The sequence below is a fragment of the Ricinus communis genome, chromosome 9 (genome assembly GCF_019578655.1).
Source record: "Ricinus communis isolate WT05 ecotype wild-type chromosome 9, ASM1957865v1, whole genome shotgun sequence".
Taxonomy (NCBI): domain Eukaryota; kingdom Viridiplantae; phylum Streptophyta; class Magnoliopsida; order Malpighiales; family Euphorbiaceae; genus Ricinus; species Ricinus communis.
In genome coordinates this window covers 10,088,551-10,106,714 of record NC_063264.1, presented here as the reverse complement: position 1 = coordinate 10,106,714, position 18,164 = coordinate 10,088,551, and the positions used below count along the sequence as shown (strand labels likewise).

Here is an 18,164-nt window from a genome sequence, read left to right as displayed (position 1 = left end):
TCGACCAAACTACCACCCTAGACGATAACAAAATATTTTATGTATGTTGCTATATTTTTATCAAGTTTTTTTAGATGCCTCCTGAATTTATGTCCAAGAGTCAAAGACACTAAATTTAAACTTTTTAACAAATAGTTCTCTAAGTTTATATCTAAAGATCAAATACATTTAATTTAAATTTTTTTAGCAAATAGCTCTTAAAACTTTTGTCCAAGGATTAAATACATTCAATTTAAACTTTTTTACCAAATAATCCCCTTAAACTTTTTCAGAAAATGACAGTTGGACAGAGATTGAGTGGGTTAATTGCTGAAATATTTAAATTGGATGTATTTGACCCTTAAACATAAATTCAGAGAACTATTTATTAAAAAGAAATTAAAATAGATATATTTTATTATTGGACATAAATTGAGGGAGTAAATTAATCGTTTTGTCTAATTTTTCTTTGTCCTATTTTGGGGTTTGCTTGTTGGCCAGAAAAAGTAATTTGATATTTGGGAGAGGGAAAGAGAGAGTTGGCAAGAATTGAATTTTCTCCTCTTGACCCCAGCAAAAAGAGAGTGGAAAAAATCAGAAGCTGACCTCCAAAGCTTTGAAGCCCAAAAAAAGTGCACTCCGAACGTTGATAACCGTACACCGCAACACTGCCCTTTACCTCGCCAGCCAAACAAGCACAGATATCAAGAACCGAATCTCATTTTTATTCTATAATGCTAACATGGGATCATCTCCCTCGTAGATCACAATGAGATAACCACTCTGGAGGTATAATTTCTTTTTCTTGGCGTAAATCCTGAAGTGAGGATTTGCTAAAAGACTTGAATTTTTCATCTGGGTATATTAAAAAAGAAAAGTTTCAAATCATGGAGAATGAGAATAAGCATAAGAAATACGCTAAGGAATTGGATGTAGCGGTTAGAGTTGTACATATGGCTTGTACGCTTTGTCAGAGAGTGCAAGAAAGCCTGGTTTCTAGGAGTAATGATCAGGTTCTGTCTAAAGATGACGATTCTCCTGTTACTGTTGCAGGTACTTCAAATTTTGAATTTTTGTTTATGTTTGTTTAAATGGTGAAGTTGCGGTTTTTGATCGGTGCGTTCTTAATTTGGTGTTTGGTAATGGTTTTGTTTTGGTAGTTGCCTTTTTTGGGTTAATGGGATTATCTGCATTTGAAATATGGTGTTTGATTAGTTTTAATTTAGGTTGTCTTTGAAAAGTTGGTTGCTTAGAGAATGTGGGGTTAGAATTAAAATTTGTCAAAAGAATGGTGAATTTTGAGTGACTGATGTCATTTGCTTCATAATGCTTTATGGTAAATGCAAGAGACATTTGGCGTTGTATTCCTGTGCGTTCAATAACCGAAGATAACTATTTAGACCTGTTCTTTTCCTTTTTCTAAAAGTTAAATTTAGTGACTTCTTTTGGCAAGTGGCAAGCTTAGATTAAATGTTACTATTGGTAATGCTTGAAAACTTGGTATCTTTTACTTCCTTGCAAGGTTCTGGAAGGAAAGGGATAGTTGATGCCTTAAATAATTATTTGGTAAAATATGTCAAGGTTCCAGAGCTATAGCATATATCTTGATTATATGATTAAACTTCAAGTACATGAATCTAGATATCTAGGTTACAGATTGGCAATCTAAGGCACCTGGGGATGATCTAAATATCAAGGTATTGGTTTCAAGAGCAATACCTTTAGGAACTTGCAAGTGTCATTCTTCTCTGCTTCAGAACTTGTAATTCTTGAAGTACCTAACAAATCGAACATGTTTTCTCTTATGTCATTAATCTTTGGGAAATTAAAGATTTTTGTATTGCTAGAATTTCTGATACTGCCTAAATGGATGGCTCTTACACTTATGTTTGGGGATTTCTGTATTGAAGTGTTCAGGGACCCTAGAGATAGTTGAAATGTGGATTCAGTTATTCATATCTTAATTCGTCAACTCAGAAATTGGAGCATAATATGCTTCTGAAGCTTTCCCATCTGGACAAAAAGTTTGAGTTTATTGAAGAATTAAGTGGATATTACAAGAACAATAAGATGATTATATGATGGGGAATAATAAAATTTTACTCGTTGGTAGAACTATGGATTAATATCACCATTATGCTATGCCTAGTTGGCAAGTTGCAGTAAGATTGCCAGGACCATCACTTGCTCCATTACATTGGACAAAAACAGAGGAATAGATGATAGAATATTCCTAATATGAGATGTAGTAAGATAGGGATAGGCTTCTTTGGAGTGCTGAATAGGAGCAACGATTATCTGTGGATTGCAAAAAACTGCTAAGATTTCATATGTGATATTATATTGGCAAAAGATCATAACGGTTAAAAATGACTAATTAGAGTTTAAAATAGTTAAATAAAATCACCAACAAGATTTCCTAAAATATTCTGTAGTTTCCAATATTATATCAGCTACTCATGCTTTCAGAAAACATCCAACTTCCATGTTCATTGCATTACAATATTAAAACTAACAGTTGTTGGAATCAGGAGGCTTTGATCTGGGTAACAAATTGCTTGGTTTATGGTAATGTAGTTAAAGATTCTATGAAAATGAAGGTTCAGTCTTCAGTTCAGTTTGTAAACTGAATTGATTTAGAAAATCCAGTGACTTTCTTTTGTTGAACCTCTGCGTCGGGATCTCATTATTCAAAGTCTTTGCTCTCTGGTTGTGTGCACATTAATGTGAAGTGTAGACTAATAATGAAATAGCAGGAAATACTAAAACGGTTGGAGCTGCTTTTAAATGATTAGAGTACTCTCAAAACCAATTTGCAATTATATTTTGTCCTATTATACACTTCCAAACTTACTGATTCTCTTGATGCCAATGCTTGAATAGATTGGAGTGTTCAAGCAACTGTTAGCTGGATATTGTCAGAAACTTTTAGGGATCAAAATGTATCTATCATTGCTGAAGAAGATGTCCAAACTCTTTCCAAAGATGACTCGGCAGGTTTACTGGCGGCTGTTGCAAACACGGTGAATGAAATATTAGCTGAAGCATCAAAATATGGTCTTCAGAGTCCCACGGAGGCCCTTGGAGGTGCACAAATTCTTGAGGCCATCAGTCGATGCAACTCAACTGGGGGCCCCATTGGACGACATTGGGTACTTGATCCTGTTGATGGAACATTAGGATTTGTGCGTGGAGATCAATATGCTATAGCCTTGGCCTTGATTGAGAATGGAAAAGTGGTGATTGGGGTCCTTGGGTGTCCAAATTATCCTATGAGGAAAGAATTACTGAATCATTTTCATCAGTGCTATCAGAGCATATCAAAATCGCCTTTGCCTACTTCTGATACAGGGCAGAAAGGATGTGTGATCTATGCACAGAGAGGCAGTGGTGAGGCATGGATGCAGCCATTAATCCATGGAAATAACAAATTTCAATGGCCAAATTCTGCAAACCGGATAAAGGTCTCTTCCATTGATGATCCAGAACTGGCAACTTTCTGTGAACCCGTGGAAAAATCCAATTCGAACCACATCTTCTCAGCTGGGGTTGCTCACAGCATGGGGCTAAAGTATGCTGTCTTTTATAATTCCTTGTTATATTCTAAATTTTTATTCTATGTGACAATTAAATCAACTGGTTGAAAATTTATTGCAAAACTGTGCTGGAGAAAACAAAAAGAGGATAATATTCTACCCTTACAATTGTGAAGGCATGAAAGAAAAAGTAGACTGAATCTCACTAGAGTTCTTACTGCTTCATGGTCTGAATAATTTTATAGAATTCACTGTAACCAAGATTAAAAACTTGATAACAATGTTATAGGTAATGGAAGGAACTTGGACTTGGGCTTTATGTATGCAAGGTCTAGTAAATCCTAGAGTAAGAAAGTAGAATTGCCTTCAAGTTGCAATCATATGCAAGCCTTGCTTATTCTTGTACCAGCTTTCCAACTGAAATGATTAAGGCATATGCTTAAGTTTGATTTATATGTTATGTCAGGCAATGTTGGGAAGTAGATTTTCATGCTCTTTCAAGTTGTTTCAACTTTTGCATCAATTAGAATATCTAAACCTGAAAGCAAGTCCATCTCTTTTGATGCCGTTTGCAATCAGAGTGAATGAGATGGTTTACTTTGGTCATGTTCTGTGTTTTGATCCTCATACCTCTCTTTTCACATTCTAATGACAGAAAACAACCACTGCGTGTCCATAGCATGGTCAAATATGCAGCGATTGCTCGAGGAGATGCTGAGATTTTTATGAAATTTGCCTCTTGTGGGTACAAAGAGAAGATATGGGATCATGCTGCTGGTGTTGTCATAGTAGAAGAGGCTGGTGGTGTGGTGACCGATGCTGGTGGAAGGCCCCTAAACTTCTCGAGAGGGATATACTTGGAAGGTCTTGATCGGGGCATTATTGCTTGCTCTGGTGCTTCACTACATGAGAAGCTCATTGGGGCTGTTTATGCTAGCTGGGACTCTTCTAATCTATGAAGCCTTCTCAATCTTGATGCTGGATGTATCCAACATAATTTCCATACTCTTGGCAGGGTAAGGTCATCTCCACTGTTGGTATATTGTGTTTGTGGAAACTTCTTTTAGATTTGACTATCGCTCGGATGTGGACATTCTTCTGAATTTTGAACAAGCATTTGAGTTAAGAATGTCTAGCAAGTAAGATATTATTAGAACCTAAAGAGGAGCTTTACAATGATTCCTTGGTCGAGTAACAAGAATGCACATAATTGGGTGTATCAGTTTTGCTGGTGCCAAGATGATATGACCCCTTTTACCAATTTTCGACACAGAATCCAACATTATGTTAACCTAGTCTCAATGGGACTTGTTTTTGTTTCATATTTCTTAATACTATCTCAGGACAATTACTTTGCCAGGTTGCTACCTGCTTATACATGGAGGGATTCTTTGCTAAGCTGTCAAAGAGTGGCGTATTTGACCCATTGACTCAAGGATATGATCTTGAATTAAGGTTCTGTATACTGAGCATTAAATGTGCAACTTTGTCATATTATTGTATAGAGATACCTAACCAGTATCTGGAATACCTCTAATGTAACAAATAGTATTGATGGTGAAGTTGCATATCTATTTACATCCTAATGCAGAACTGATTGCTGTGGATCACTTCTTGGTTGTTTTCTGTTTATTATTTGCATTGTGATATGCCATGCCTGCTGTGCAAGCTTAGCAATTAGAACACGATTTGGCATGCATTGCAATCTTTTTCTTGTTTGGCCCTGGGTTTTTCTGGAAGATGGAGTTTGGATGCCCTTCGCAGCCAATGCAATCTACGAGGTTTCACATACAAGATAAGACTCGAGATCCAGCATCTATTGTTTTGTCAGGGTGAAGTTCGATTGGCATCGAGTTTTTCTGACTCGACAATCTTGAGCTATCATTCTTTTCCATCTGATGAATGACCTTACCGATTTGTTAAGGCTATAAAATTTGAACATGGCAGCTTTGAACAGAAAACATCTGTAGTTACAGGGTAAAAAAGAAGGCCTCTTTTCTTTTAGAGTAAAAACTAAATTTTGTGTGCTATACTGCCATTAGAACCAGTACCAATTCCCGTATATATAGAGACTACTGAATATGTCTTAAATACTCCACTGAATTGTTTAGCTAACCCCAGTCAACAAGGATCCATATTGCCATACTTCAATTTTGAGATCCTACAGCAACTAAAAAAGAAAAAGAAAAAAAAAATAGAAATTACAAAGGAGAAAGATATTGAGGAAATACACTTCAGTCCTCAGAAAAATCAACAGTTAGAGTTTACTTTTATAGCTGGTCATTGAGACCCTCTACATTCTTGAAGTGTATACAACTTGTCTTTCCATTCATGAATGTCATCTATCTCCCTCATCTCCTCTGCAATATGGATAATTTTATCAGGCAAACCTCCGCATTCTTTGACAATTAGCTTCGCAATTTCATCAACCTCCGATGGAAGTGAGTTTCTAAGGGTTTCCTTAAATAAGTTGTCTGCATCTCCATCAGGAAGAGGCTTAACTTCAATGATTTCCTGACAACACATCCTGCGACACAACTTTGACAATCGAGTAGTTATAATTGGCTTACAAGTATTTACTTCAGTTGGAATGCCAACCTTAACTTGATCAAAGTAACATGAAAGACCATCTAAGATTAGCACACATTTCTTTCTTCTTAGAAGTCCTTGGTGTAACTTGGCTGCTCTTTTCCTTGTATCTTCTTCATCAGAAAGATCGAGTCCTACTTCTTTGGCAATATCATTTTGCAACTTGCGGATGCTGGAATCATCTGATATAGTAACCCAGTAAACATGATGAAAAGTAGCATTATCAGAAGTAGCATTTTGAAGGAGTCGATTATGAATATGCGTCATAATCGCCGTTTTTCCAACTCCTTCAGGTCCATGAACACCAATACTTAGCACCTGATCATTCATCAACCCTGCCCAGATTGTGTCTAGAACTCCTCCATTTGGATTATGACCCACCAAATTTGTTGCCAATAATTCGTTCCCAATAGTTCCATGCACATCTAGCAGAGGAGATTCAAACTGTCCCTGCTCATAAAGCTCTTCTACTTCACGAATCCTCTTTGCAACACGACCTTCCCACCATGGTCCTACCAGATATTTTCTTTCTGAAATTTGTTGTTCCATGCTACGCACTTCCTTTTTCGTTCTCTGAACACTGCTCAACCAATTTACTACTTCTCTTTTTCGCTTTTTTCCAGTTCGAAACTCGACAACTTCTAGTTTTCTGTTAATATCTTCCTCCACACTGCACAATGCTTCCAATTTTCTTTTCAGTGTTTGCTTATTTTCATCAATACGGTTGTGATAGCTAATGAATGACCATATATTGTTGAAGACCTCCACTTTTGCCCATATAGTCTCAAGAAACTGAGTACCCGTTGCAGCACCTAATGCAAACAATGCCAAGAACTCCATTTTCTTCCTCACTGCACAAATCAATACCAATTCATGATCACAGACATGAAACATACTTTCTCAATGGTTTGTTCCTTTCTTTTGTTTTCGTTATGATCAACAGAAATGGTTATTTTATTAGCATAATTTGAAGAGAGTTTTAAACACAATTTGGCTTAGCTTTTTCAAATCAGCTTCTTTAAAAAAAAAAAAATTTATTTTAAAGATTTTTAGAATCTATGGTTTTTGAGAATCGCTACAAAATTCAGCTTTTTTCTAAAATTATTTTCAAAATTGCTAAAAAAATAAAAATCAGAAAAAAATCACGATCTCTACTTGTGCTAACAGAACTAAAAATGGATTCCTCTCCATTTGTTGTTTGATTCCAGAAAGTTAAGAAAATAGATAAATAACATAGCAAAAGACAATCTTTTTCTCTATGATTAAATTTAAAGTACAAAAATCTTGAATGATTAATACTACTTCAAGAACATATATTTTGCAATATATTTGAAAAGAGGAAACTAATGAATAGCAGAAATGTGACAAGACAAAAGAAAAAAATGATGAGAACAATGATTATCATATTACATACCTGCTACTGCTAATCTCTTCCTCTCTACGCTCCTCAATTTTTCTTTGTGGACAATAAGAAAGATTGCATTTACAGGAGCCAAAAAAGAGAAAGTTAAAAAGACTTGGTTAAATGAAGCATGTCTGAATCAATGTGAGGTACTTTTCCAGGAAGTTTCCAAGTTCGTTCTAGGTAGGGTATCCAGATTTGGGCTAGTTGGAATGATGTGAGAAGATGATGGTCCTTAACTGAGTCCAATAAGAAACCATATGGGTTTTGACCTTCAGTATGATAGATGAATTCTTTTGATCAATTATGTTCTCCGCACCATTCATTTCATTGGAGACTGATAGATAGCTGGACTGACATTGTAGAGAAATAGAAAAGGCAGGGCATTATCCAATCTAAAGCCTGTATCATTGCACTCCAGTTGTGGCTTTCTAAAGTTGTCACAATAAAACACAGAAATTCCTTTCAGGTTTTGAAGGTTTGGCAGCATTTGCAGGAGGGAACAGTTTCTTCATGCTTGCATAGTTAATTGTTTCACTGTTTTTTTTCACAAAACCTCAGAGCCTAGTAATATATTGCTGGTGGTGGCCTGGTGCGTGTGGCAGCTCCTCCCCTAAATAGAGAGAACAACAGATACAGCTTTCTGTTGATCCTTAGAACTTATCTGAGCCCATAATGGCATTCAAATCTTTGAAAATTTTGGAAAGCAAGTAATTATAACCAAAGGTACCAAGCCTGAGTAGACAAAGCAAATATATGAACAAACATCCCAAGTAACTCATTGTATTAACATACAATGCTTATAGCATAATGGAAGGTAAAAAAATCAGTAATAAACTTGAAAAATAAGGTGCTAAAACTAATTCACAGAAAGAAAGCTGTGGAAAACTAAAAGAAAGTGCACAGTTGAGGAAGCAGTGATTAAGTAGAACAAAATTAAGAAATAAGCTAAAACTATACTGACATGAGCAAAAGGTTCCCTTCATTTTGTTATACATCAGCTCACTCTTGCAAGACCCTGCCGAAGAATAGAAGCTAGAGTTCAATCTCATATGATACTGTGGTTTTCTGGACAGACCACAAAACCTTTCCCAATGTTGCTCCACCTGTTCTTTTTTCTTAAGCTTTTTGTGCATAAGCAGCTTCAAGCTGGTACTGCTAATACAGAAATATATTTCAATTCGCAGCACTCTGAACTCCTTCAGGCAGAATTAATTAGGCATCTCCGTCTGAGCTGGTACTGCTAATACAGAAATATGTTCTCAACTAAGCTTTAAATTCTTCTTCATGCAAAGTGCAACTATCTTCTTCTGCCTTGGCCTACAAGTTTTAGCTCACCAATATATACCATAGGAACAGCAGTTCGTAGTTTCCAACTTCCTCAAGGTTGCTAGTTCCTCTCCTTTAACTGTCAATGATGGGTCAAGTAGGAGCAGTTGCAGACAGGATAGTTTAGGTGGTAACTCCTTCAGTCTATGTTTAACCAAGATACAGATATCTGAGACTGGAAAAGCAATTCCAGGCCCGGAGGCACTTCCTCAAGTCCGCTATTGTTGAAATCCAACTTCCTCAATGCCATAAGATTTGCTAATAATGCAACATGCCTTTTATTGTAACAAAATATAAAACTTAGGTTTTTCTAGGAACATACAAATTCTATTTGTTAGTTATGTGCAATAATATTACAATTATAATTACAAAAAATTTGCTTGCAACATTTAAAAGTGACAGAAAAAGCCAATTCCGGAATAACAATTTTAGCTGAAAGAAGGGAAAGAAATGCAGTAATTACCTGGGCAAACAAGGTTCTTTCTTAATGATATTGTATCAAGATAAGCAGCATAGAATGATGCAAAGTATTGACTGCAAAGCTTTTGCTGACAGAAAAGAAGAATGAACAATATACTGAATATATACATTCAAAGCATACTGGCTAGATTCAAGGAGAGGCAGTATTTTATCGCCTCCTGATACCAAATAAAATGCAGACAATGTTCCTATCAGAATATTTTTTTAAAACAAAAAGAATATCATGCACGGCGGACAAATGAATACTGAATTCACCTTCCAAGAAAGTGTCATGTAAAGGACCTCACCACCTCATACCAATTGATATGCCTAAAATGTACAAGCAATGCAAATAGGGACCATTTTGTAGGGGATATGCTTATTATGCATACAATTTCTCAATGTTTTTCTTTCTGGGAATACAATTTCTAAATGTTGTATCAAATAAAAGAGTTAACTTCAAAGACATATGATTGCATTTGAAAGACATATTTTCACTGTGTCATTATCCATTTCTGGATAATCTAAAGTATAAGAGTCATTGCATAAGATGTTGTTGTCTCTTACCCACTTTTAGGATATAATAATAACCAAATGTTGAGTGTAAAACTAAAGAACTAGAATTCAATGCTTCGACTATTGTTTTGAACTTAAAAATGAAACTTGACAATTATGGTTAAGAAATGGAGAAGCTGAATGGGAATGGGAGTTTCGATTTAAAGTGAGTTATTTTTTTAAATAAGCAAAACACACTATTTTAACAAAAACAGACTGTAATTCTGATGTAGATTATATATGGTCCTATGTATCTAACTCACCTGAGCTATAATGTCATATAGGATCAATTTCATGGGATATCATGTATCTAATTGCAAAAAAATGTAGGGTTAAATACTATTTATCTCATGTGGTTCGACTTAATATACGAGTCAGTTTTTGTATTTTTTTTTAGAAATAATTACATTTTTAGTATCTGAATTTGTCAAGAAATGACAATTGAGTAGTTGAATTTTTAAAACTAACAATTGAGTGTGACAATTTGTAAAGAAATAACAAAAGTGGTGTTTTTAGCATGGAACTTTCAGATTTCTCTTAAATTTTTTATAGATATAGATGAGAGAGTAAAAATTGTTGAATACGTCAAAAATTAAAATAGATTCATTAGTGATATAGCCTTAGAGTAAATTTTATCTTATATAACTCTCTTTCTCTAATTTTTATTAATCCTCAATTTAGTAGTCTTAAACCTTAATATCAAATTCATTAATCCCAATATTTTTTGTAATATAAAACTCTAATGACTTGATAAGAACACGTGTATATATAATAGAGAAGTTTATCATTTTATTATTTTTATAACATTTCTTTACCATTTGTCTCTTATTTTTCATCTCATTTAACATAAAAAAATTTTACATCGGTATTTATAAGATGTGATTTGCTAAAAACACTATTTTGTTATTTTTTACAGATTGTCACATTTAATTGTTAGTTTTAAAAGTTCAACTACTCGATTGTCATTTTTTGATAAATTTAGACACTAAAAATATAATTATCTTTTTTTTTTCTATTACATTAAAATCTCCTTGAGTTTTAATAAAACTAACTACTACATCTTTCGTGTTAGTCGAATAACTAAACTGGTAATTTAATATTATAATTTGATCCTTAAACTTATTATTAAATATTAAATTCGCCCAAAAGTAATTTTATTATCAAATTAGAGTAAAATCTTATTTTTAGTACAAGTTAGTTTTAATGTCTAATTAAAATAATAAATTTAATATTCTTTTTCCCACTCTAATTTTTTATTTTTAATACAATTTAATTCAAAAATGTAAATATTTTAAAACTATTTATATTTACAATAAATTTATTAAATTACGATATAATTTTAATTATAATATAAAATAAATATTTCTAGTTAAAAATATCATTCTATTGTTATTTTTATTATATATTATAATTAAACTATATAAAAAAGTAAAACCTAAATTAAACCATCATGTCTTAATCTAGTGAAATAATCTAGCCACAAAATTGACAAATTCACTATCAATGAAGAGATCATATTAATCTTGTATGTTAAAATAAATTTTTTTTATCAACAATTCAAATGAGATTAATACAAATAAAATTTTCATTTCTAATATAGTTTAGTTTTAGTGTCTAGTAAAAATAATAATTTTTAACTATTTATTTTATTTAAAAATTTAAAATTTAACTACATAGTAATTTAATTAGATTATATTAAAAAAATAAAAGACATAAATAAGTAAAATTTATTATTTTAATTAGACAATAAAATTAATTTGTGCTGAAGATAAGACATTACTCTAATTTGATATTAAAATTAATTTTGAACGAGTTTGATATTTGATAATAAATTTAAGGATCAAATTGTAATATTAAATTGCTAGTTTAATCTTTTAACTAACATGGAAAGAGATAATAATTAATTTTATTAAAATTTAATGAGATTTTAATGTAATAGATAAAATATAGGGACTAAGTCATATATTATACCAAATCATAAGAAATAATAGTATTTAACCCAAAAATAAATGTCTTATACGACAGTATTATTAAATTAAAAAGAACACTAAAGGTTTAAGCCTATAATTCTAATAGGACTAGAAACTATATTTTATTTTCCTACTACGATTAAGCTAAATTTGATCGTAGCTAACTTTTTGGCAATTAAATTCAAAAGGCTTTAAGTTTTTCAATTAAATTAGGGTTTTGTTTTTATTTAAAATTGTTTTTAAGTGTTATCTTCATCAATTAAAATTAAGTATTGCTAAGTATCTATATACTATTATTATTAGCTATCCATGAAGTTAGATATAACACTAAATTCTTTTTGTGTGTGTAAACATAATTATTTTTAATTAATGTATAAGAATATAGTCCATTCAAAAGTCTTTCAAAACTAATATAAAGAGATCAGATTAAATTAGATTTCTTTAAATTTATTAGGTCACACTTTCTTTAATTAAGTATGAAATCATAAGATTCTGATTTTGAATAATTTATTATATTAATATTGTTTTATATTCTGTACATTCCAGCATCTATTAATATTGTTTTATAATACTTTTTTATTATTTTCAGAATTTACCCATTGTAAAATAATAAAATTACATTAATTTGATATTTGTAATTGTAGGATTGTTATATCATCCACCCAAGAACATTAAGAATCATGTATCTAAGATCAAAACACATGTATCTTGTTAGAAATATAATTAGGCGTGTGTTTTGATTAATTATGAAATTATGATTTATTTGATTAGACATTAATTGATATTTTATATCATTAAATAACCAAGAGACTAAAAGAATAAAAGTAAATTAACATACAAATTTATATTTATTACAAAATAAATGAATCAATATACTATAAATATTTTTTTATCGTGTCATCCCTTCATTTTATATTATATATTATTAAAAAAATTTATTAAATTCGTTATTTCAATTTTTATAATTTACTATATTTTATATTTCTTTTTTATTATAACGCTAAATTTATTTTTTAAAAACATGTTAATATTTTATATATATATATATATATATATATATATATTAAAATAATAGAAGTTTTAAGCAACACAATTAAGAGTAAACATAAGAAAAAATAATTTTATATTTCTAAAAGAATAAAAAAAAGTTAACATATTTCTCACCAAATATTATTATTATGATTTAAATTTATAAAATGATTTATTAGTTCATATATTGTAAATTATAGATTTATCACACGTATACTTGAGGTTCATAAGTTATAGTCTAAAAAATCATAAATTAAAAAATAGATTCATATGTTAAAAACAAGTTCACCAGTAAAAATTAATGAATATACACTTCATATTTTAATGAATCTTACACTAATAATAGATGAATATATAATTTATAAGTAATGAACATCAAATTTATATTTAATAGCCTAACACTAATAATATATGAATATACAATTTTTAAGTAATGAACCTAAAGTTTATGTTTAATAAATCTGACACTAATAATAAATGAATAGTTTATGTTTAATAAATTTGACACTAATAATAAATGAATATACACTTTATACGTAATAAATAACATATTCACATATTAAGAAAAGGTTCACAAGTAAAAAATAATGAATTTACGCTTTATATTTAATGAACCTTATACTAATAATAGATGAATTTACAATTTATAAGTAATGAACTTAAAATTTATGTTTAATAAATTTGACACTAATAATAAATGAGTGTATACTTTTAAAATTCATGTTTAATGAACTTGACATAATAATAAATGAATATACACTTTGTAAGTAATGAATATACCGTTTGTGCATAAAATAAATCAATATTCATAGGTTAAAAGATAACATGTTCATTATCTATAAACTACAAGTTCATCAAATGTACACTTGAGGTTTATTTAATACAGTACACACATTAATATCCATAGAAGAGTCATTTAGTTTAAATTAGCTATTTGTTCCTAATTAAGCTTATCAAATACTTTTTTTTAATCTTAATAAAATACTAAAAAAATATTAATTAGTATAAATATACACTTTATAAGGTGAAATTAAAGTTCATGTTTAATGAACTTGACACAAATAATAAATGAATAAACACTTTATAAGTACTGAATATAATGTTTGTGCATAAACTAGATGAGTATTCATAAGTTAAAAAATAACATATTCATTATCTATAAACTACAAGTTCATCAAATATACACTTGAAGTTCATTTAATATAGTACATACATTAATGTCTATAGAAGAGTCATTTAGTCTCAATTAGCTATTTGTTCCATATAATTAAGCTTATCAAATACTTCTTTAATTTCAATAAAATACTAAAAAAAATTAATTAGTATGAATATACACTTTATAAGTGGTGAATCTAAAGTTCATGTTTAATGAACTTGACACTAATAATAAATAAATAAATACTTTATAAGTACTGAATATAATGTCTGTGCATAAACTAGATCAGTATTTATAAGTTAAAAAAATAATAGATTCATTATCTATAAACTACAAGTTCATCAAATGTACACTTGAGGTTCATTTAATATAGTATATACCTTAATATTTATAGAAGAGTTATTTAGTCTCAATTAGCTATTTGTTCCATATAATTAAGCTTATCAAATACTTTCTTAATTTAAATAAAATACTAAAGAAAGTGTTAATTGATATGGAATGAAAGGAGTAACTATTAATAAAATTTTAAATAAGAAAATAATTAATATTTAATAAAAATAAAGTTATTTTTAAAATTTAAAATTTAATAAAATTATCAATTAACCAAATATCAAATATAAATATCATATTCTGAAATTTATAATTAATTAATTTGTAACATGACTATTTTATTATCCAAAAGACTATAGAAAAAGAAAAGAAATTAGATATAATTAAAGAAACAACCAAATAAAATTCTGGAAAATAAATTTTATGCATGTGTAAGATGATCCAGATTCACAATATTGTATGAGCCTTGGTCTATTGATATAATATACCATAATTGTACCTATCTATTTATTTCTTTTAATAATTAAGTTGTTGCAACAGCATATTAGAAGTTTAATATAAAAGAGAAATTACATTATACACACTTTTTTTGAAAATAATTATAGAAATATCTCAGCTTTTTTTCTTTTACATTTTATGCCTCAACTTACATTTTGTACTTTTTTGTTTTCACAGTTTTTTTATTTTTGCAACTTTCTATTTCTTCTCTCTTTCTCTTTCTAACTTTCCACTTCTTCTTCTTTCTCCTATCTTCACTTACAGTCAGTTTTTTTCTTTCATTTTCTTCATACATTCCTATTCTTTAGCTAGTTAACTGTTTTTATATCTTTATAAATGGTTTCTACTCGTTCTTCTCCCATTTCTTCTAACATTCGATCTAGTTCTCAAATACTTTAAATTTACAAAAAAGAAATTTAATTTGAATGCGTCAGAAGACTATTTCGACTAAGAATAGGAGGGTTCCTTCTTCTAAAGCTCAATCTATTGAAAACAAAGATTGTAAAAAAGAGAAATCAGATGGCTCAAACTCCAAACCTATGGGTAAAAAGAGTAACGAGGTTAACGATGAAAATGTTAATAAATGAAAGAAGTTTGTAATTGATGAAACTAAAATTCAACCTAAGGTATTTCTTGTTTATTTTTGGTTTTTTATTTTAAGTTTATTTGTTTAATTTTTAGTTACTTTTATTTTATTTAGGGTGTTGTGTTTTGGTATGTTGTTAATAATTCTTTTGTTATTTAGGATATATTTACATTTTCTTTTGTTGATATTCTTTTATTTGATATTTTTTTTTACTTTATAAAACTGTAATGTTTTATTTTTTAAATTTTTATTTGATTTTTACTTTTGCATAATCTATTTTTGAATTTGTATTGTTATTTTTGTAAGATTGATTTTTAGTTTATTTTGAGTTTACTTTATTTTTTCTGTATTATATTCGAAATTTGTTTTCTTTTGACTAATTTTCTTTGATTCAGTTGTGGTCATTGAAAGTGAATGTGGAAGATCGTTTCAGTGCCAAAGTTGGTTATCATTATTTTATGATGTTATTACAAATATTAAAGATAAGCTTGATGAGAAATAATTATTGATATTTAGGAATAGTTGTATTTGTCGATTTTAGATATTCCTCCTTTTAAGTTGCATTCTCAGCTTATTCATTTCTTATTTCTTAGGGATCTTGAGCAATTTAATAATTTTGAGATGTGGTTTGACGATTGTGGTTATAGATTGAGACTTGGTATAGATGAGTTTGCTTTAGTTACAGGTTTGAAATGTTTCGGTAAATACAGTTTGCTTTAGTTGATAAGTATTTTAAAGATGTTAAACGAATAAACAAGCAAACTATTGAGGAAGCTTTTTTTTCTAAAAGATGGTTGTGTGATGATGGTGTTGTGAAGCTTGCTTATTTGTATTTCTTGTATATTTTTCTGTTGTCTTCACCGAAAGAGAAGTTGATTCCGTTGTCTGATTTTGATGTTTTTGAATCTGGTAGAGATGATGATTATCCTTGGGGAGAAGCTTGATTTGAGCAGTTTTTTTATAGGATAAAGATAAATCTATTGTTGTTGATGATGAAAATGATGATGATGATGATTCTGAAGATATTGTCCTTTTTTTTTTTTTATTCATCAGTGGCTATAAATGTGAAATTAACAAGGAATCTAATTCAAGTTCATCTGATTCAATTGAGAAGAAATTAAATTCTCTTTTGTCTGGTTAGAAGAAATTGCAGAGTGATCTTAGTAGTCTTAAACTTTACATTAATTTAAAATTTGTTGATGTTTTTGATTGTTTATCAGTTTTGAAAAAGAAGCTTGGGATTAATAAAAAGACTGATGATGTAAGTTTTTTTTATAGTTAAGTTTTAGTTGATTTTCTTTTTGAAGTTTGATTTTTTTTTTTTTGTGGATCATAAAGGTAATAGTGTTGGTGATGGTTCATTTGTTTATCAGTTATGAACTTTGTACTTTTTCTGATTTTAGCAAGTAAGTTGAATTTGATTTATAGCTGGATACTGAAATGAAAAAGAAGAACAAGTAATTTCTTTTATTTTTTAGTTTTTATTTTGTGAATGACTTCATTATTTTATTTTCATAGGAGAAAAATTTATGATGCAAAAGATAATGAAATTAAGTTCCTTTGAATTTTGGAGTTGAAGTTGTTTATCAAAAAACTTGGTTTCATTCACTTTAGTATTGTGGTTATGCTCTTTCTTCATCAGTGAATTTTTTTGTATTTTCTTATTTTTTTTGCTTATAAATTATTTATATTTTGTTATTATACTGAATGTATACTAGATATATACTTAATGTATACTAAAGAATTTTTTTTTCTAACATATTGATGTGATTTTCTATTGAGGAAGAAACAAAAAATAATATGTGGTGTTTGATCAACAAATACAAAGTGAGCAAATACATAGTCTAGATTCTGATTTCTTGAAAAAGTAGAAGGATTTATCTGTTATTTCAGGTTCACATTATGTTGCAAAGATTATTCGAGGTAAATCTATCTTATGCTCTACTCCTTGAGTTGATGTTGATCATGTTCTATTTTCTATCCATGTTGGCAAGGAGTGGCATTGGATTTTGAGTGTTTGAGTTTCATAGATCATTATATCTATGTCTATAACTCTTTGAGAAAAAAGAAAGATAATTTTGCATTAGCAGTTGTGAAATCATATAGTATTATGTTGCCTCATTTTCTTGCTATTGTTGGTTTTTATGATGAGCGAAAGGATGTCGATTTTAACTATGGTCCTTATGCAAATAAGAGTTTGACTGATCCATTTCATGTTGAAATGGTCGATGGGTTGCCTACTTAAAAAGACAAGTGAGTTTTTGTGTTTTATTGTTATATTAATAGTTTTATATTTATTTATTTATTTTGATATTATTTTTTTTCTATTTTGAAGTGATCGTTGTGTCCTTGTTGCTTGCTTTGCTGAATACTTCATCCATTCAAAGGAATTCCCTTTTGATTTTAGCATAGAAATACATCAAAATCGATTTATTGTTTTACCGCATGTCTACGCTAAGATGAAGAAAAGAAATAACATTGCAAGTGATGATGAATCTCATCGAGTGCTCAAATGATAATTGAAGTTGAAGAATTTTAGTTATTTGGATATTTAGAAATTTATTTTTTATGTTATTTTATGCTTTTGAACATTAATGTTGATATTTTAGTTTTTTTTTTTTAATATTATTATGCATATTTGTTTATACATTTCTTCTTAATATAAGTTATGTTTTCATTTATATAATTTTTTATTTTGTTATTCTTTTAGATATATGTACAATACATTTATTATATACCTAAAATA

The 18,164-nt window shown here is 29.5% G+C and overlaps 2 protein-coding genes across 3 annotated transcripts; one reads left to right on the top strand and one right to left on the bottom strand.

Moving 5' to 3' along the window:
- Window positions 1-457: 457 nt before the first annotated feature.
- On the top strand, window positions 458-5,125 carry LOC8259399 (PAP-specific phosphatase HAL2-like). Of its 2 annotated transcripts, XR_001536390.2 has the most exons (4): window positions 459-1,032; window positions 2,863-3,550; window positions 4,171-4,531; window positions 4,876-5,125. XR_001536390.2 is itself a non-coding variant. In XM_002534464.3 (3 exons), the coding sequence occupies exons 1-3, from the start codon at window positions 867-869 to the stop codon at window positions 4,472-4,474; spliced, it is 1,158 nt and encodes a 385-aa protein (XP_002534510.1). In that variant the 5' UTR covers window positions 458-866; the 3' UTR covers window positions 4,475-5,125. The 2 variants fall into 2 exon arrangements, 1 of the variants encoding a protein (XP_002534510.1); XM_002534464.3 differs by having other exon boundaries at window positions 458-1,032; window positions 4,171-5,125.
- A 421-nt stretch (window positions 5,126-5,546) lies between these two features.
- Window positions 5,547-8,240, bottom strand: LOC112537081 (probable disease resistance protein At5g63020). Its single transcript, XM_048379545.1, has 2 exons — window positions 7,519-8,240; window positions 5,547-6,955 (listed from the first exon to the last, which is right to left on the bottom strand). Exon 2 carries the CDS (start codon window positions 6,942-6,944, stop codon window positions 5,796-5,798), a length of 1,149 nt encoding a protein of 382 aa, XP_048235502.1. The 5' UTR covers window positions 6,945-6,955; window positions 7,519-8,240; the 3' UTR covers window positions 5,547-5,795.
- Between the last annotated feature and the right edge of the window lie 9,924 nt (window positions 8,241-18,164).

Excerpts from the sequence above, each read along its gene's own strand:
- LOC8259399 (XM_002534464.3), top strand. The coding sequence starts at position 867 with ATGGAGAATGAGAATAAGCATAAGAAATACGCTAAGGAATTGGATGTA. Across the intron at positions 1,033-2,862 it reads TTCTCCTGTTACTGTTGCAG|ATTGGAGTGTTCAAGCAACT; the intron begins GTACTTCAAATT and ends ATGCTTGAATAG. Across the intron at positions 3,551-4,170 it reads GCTCACAGCATGGGGCTAAA|AAAACAACCACTGCGTGTCC; the intron begins GTATGCTGTCTT and ends TTCTAATGACAG.
- LOC112537081 (XM_048379545.1), bottom strand. The coding sequence starts at position 6,944 with ATGGAGTTCTTGGCATTGTTTGCATTAGGTGCTGCAACGGGTACTCAG.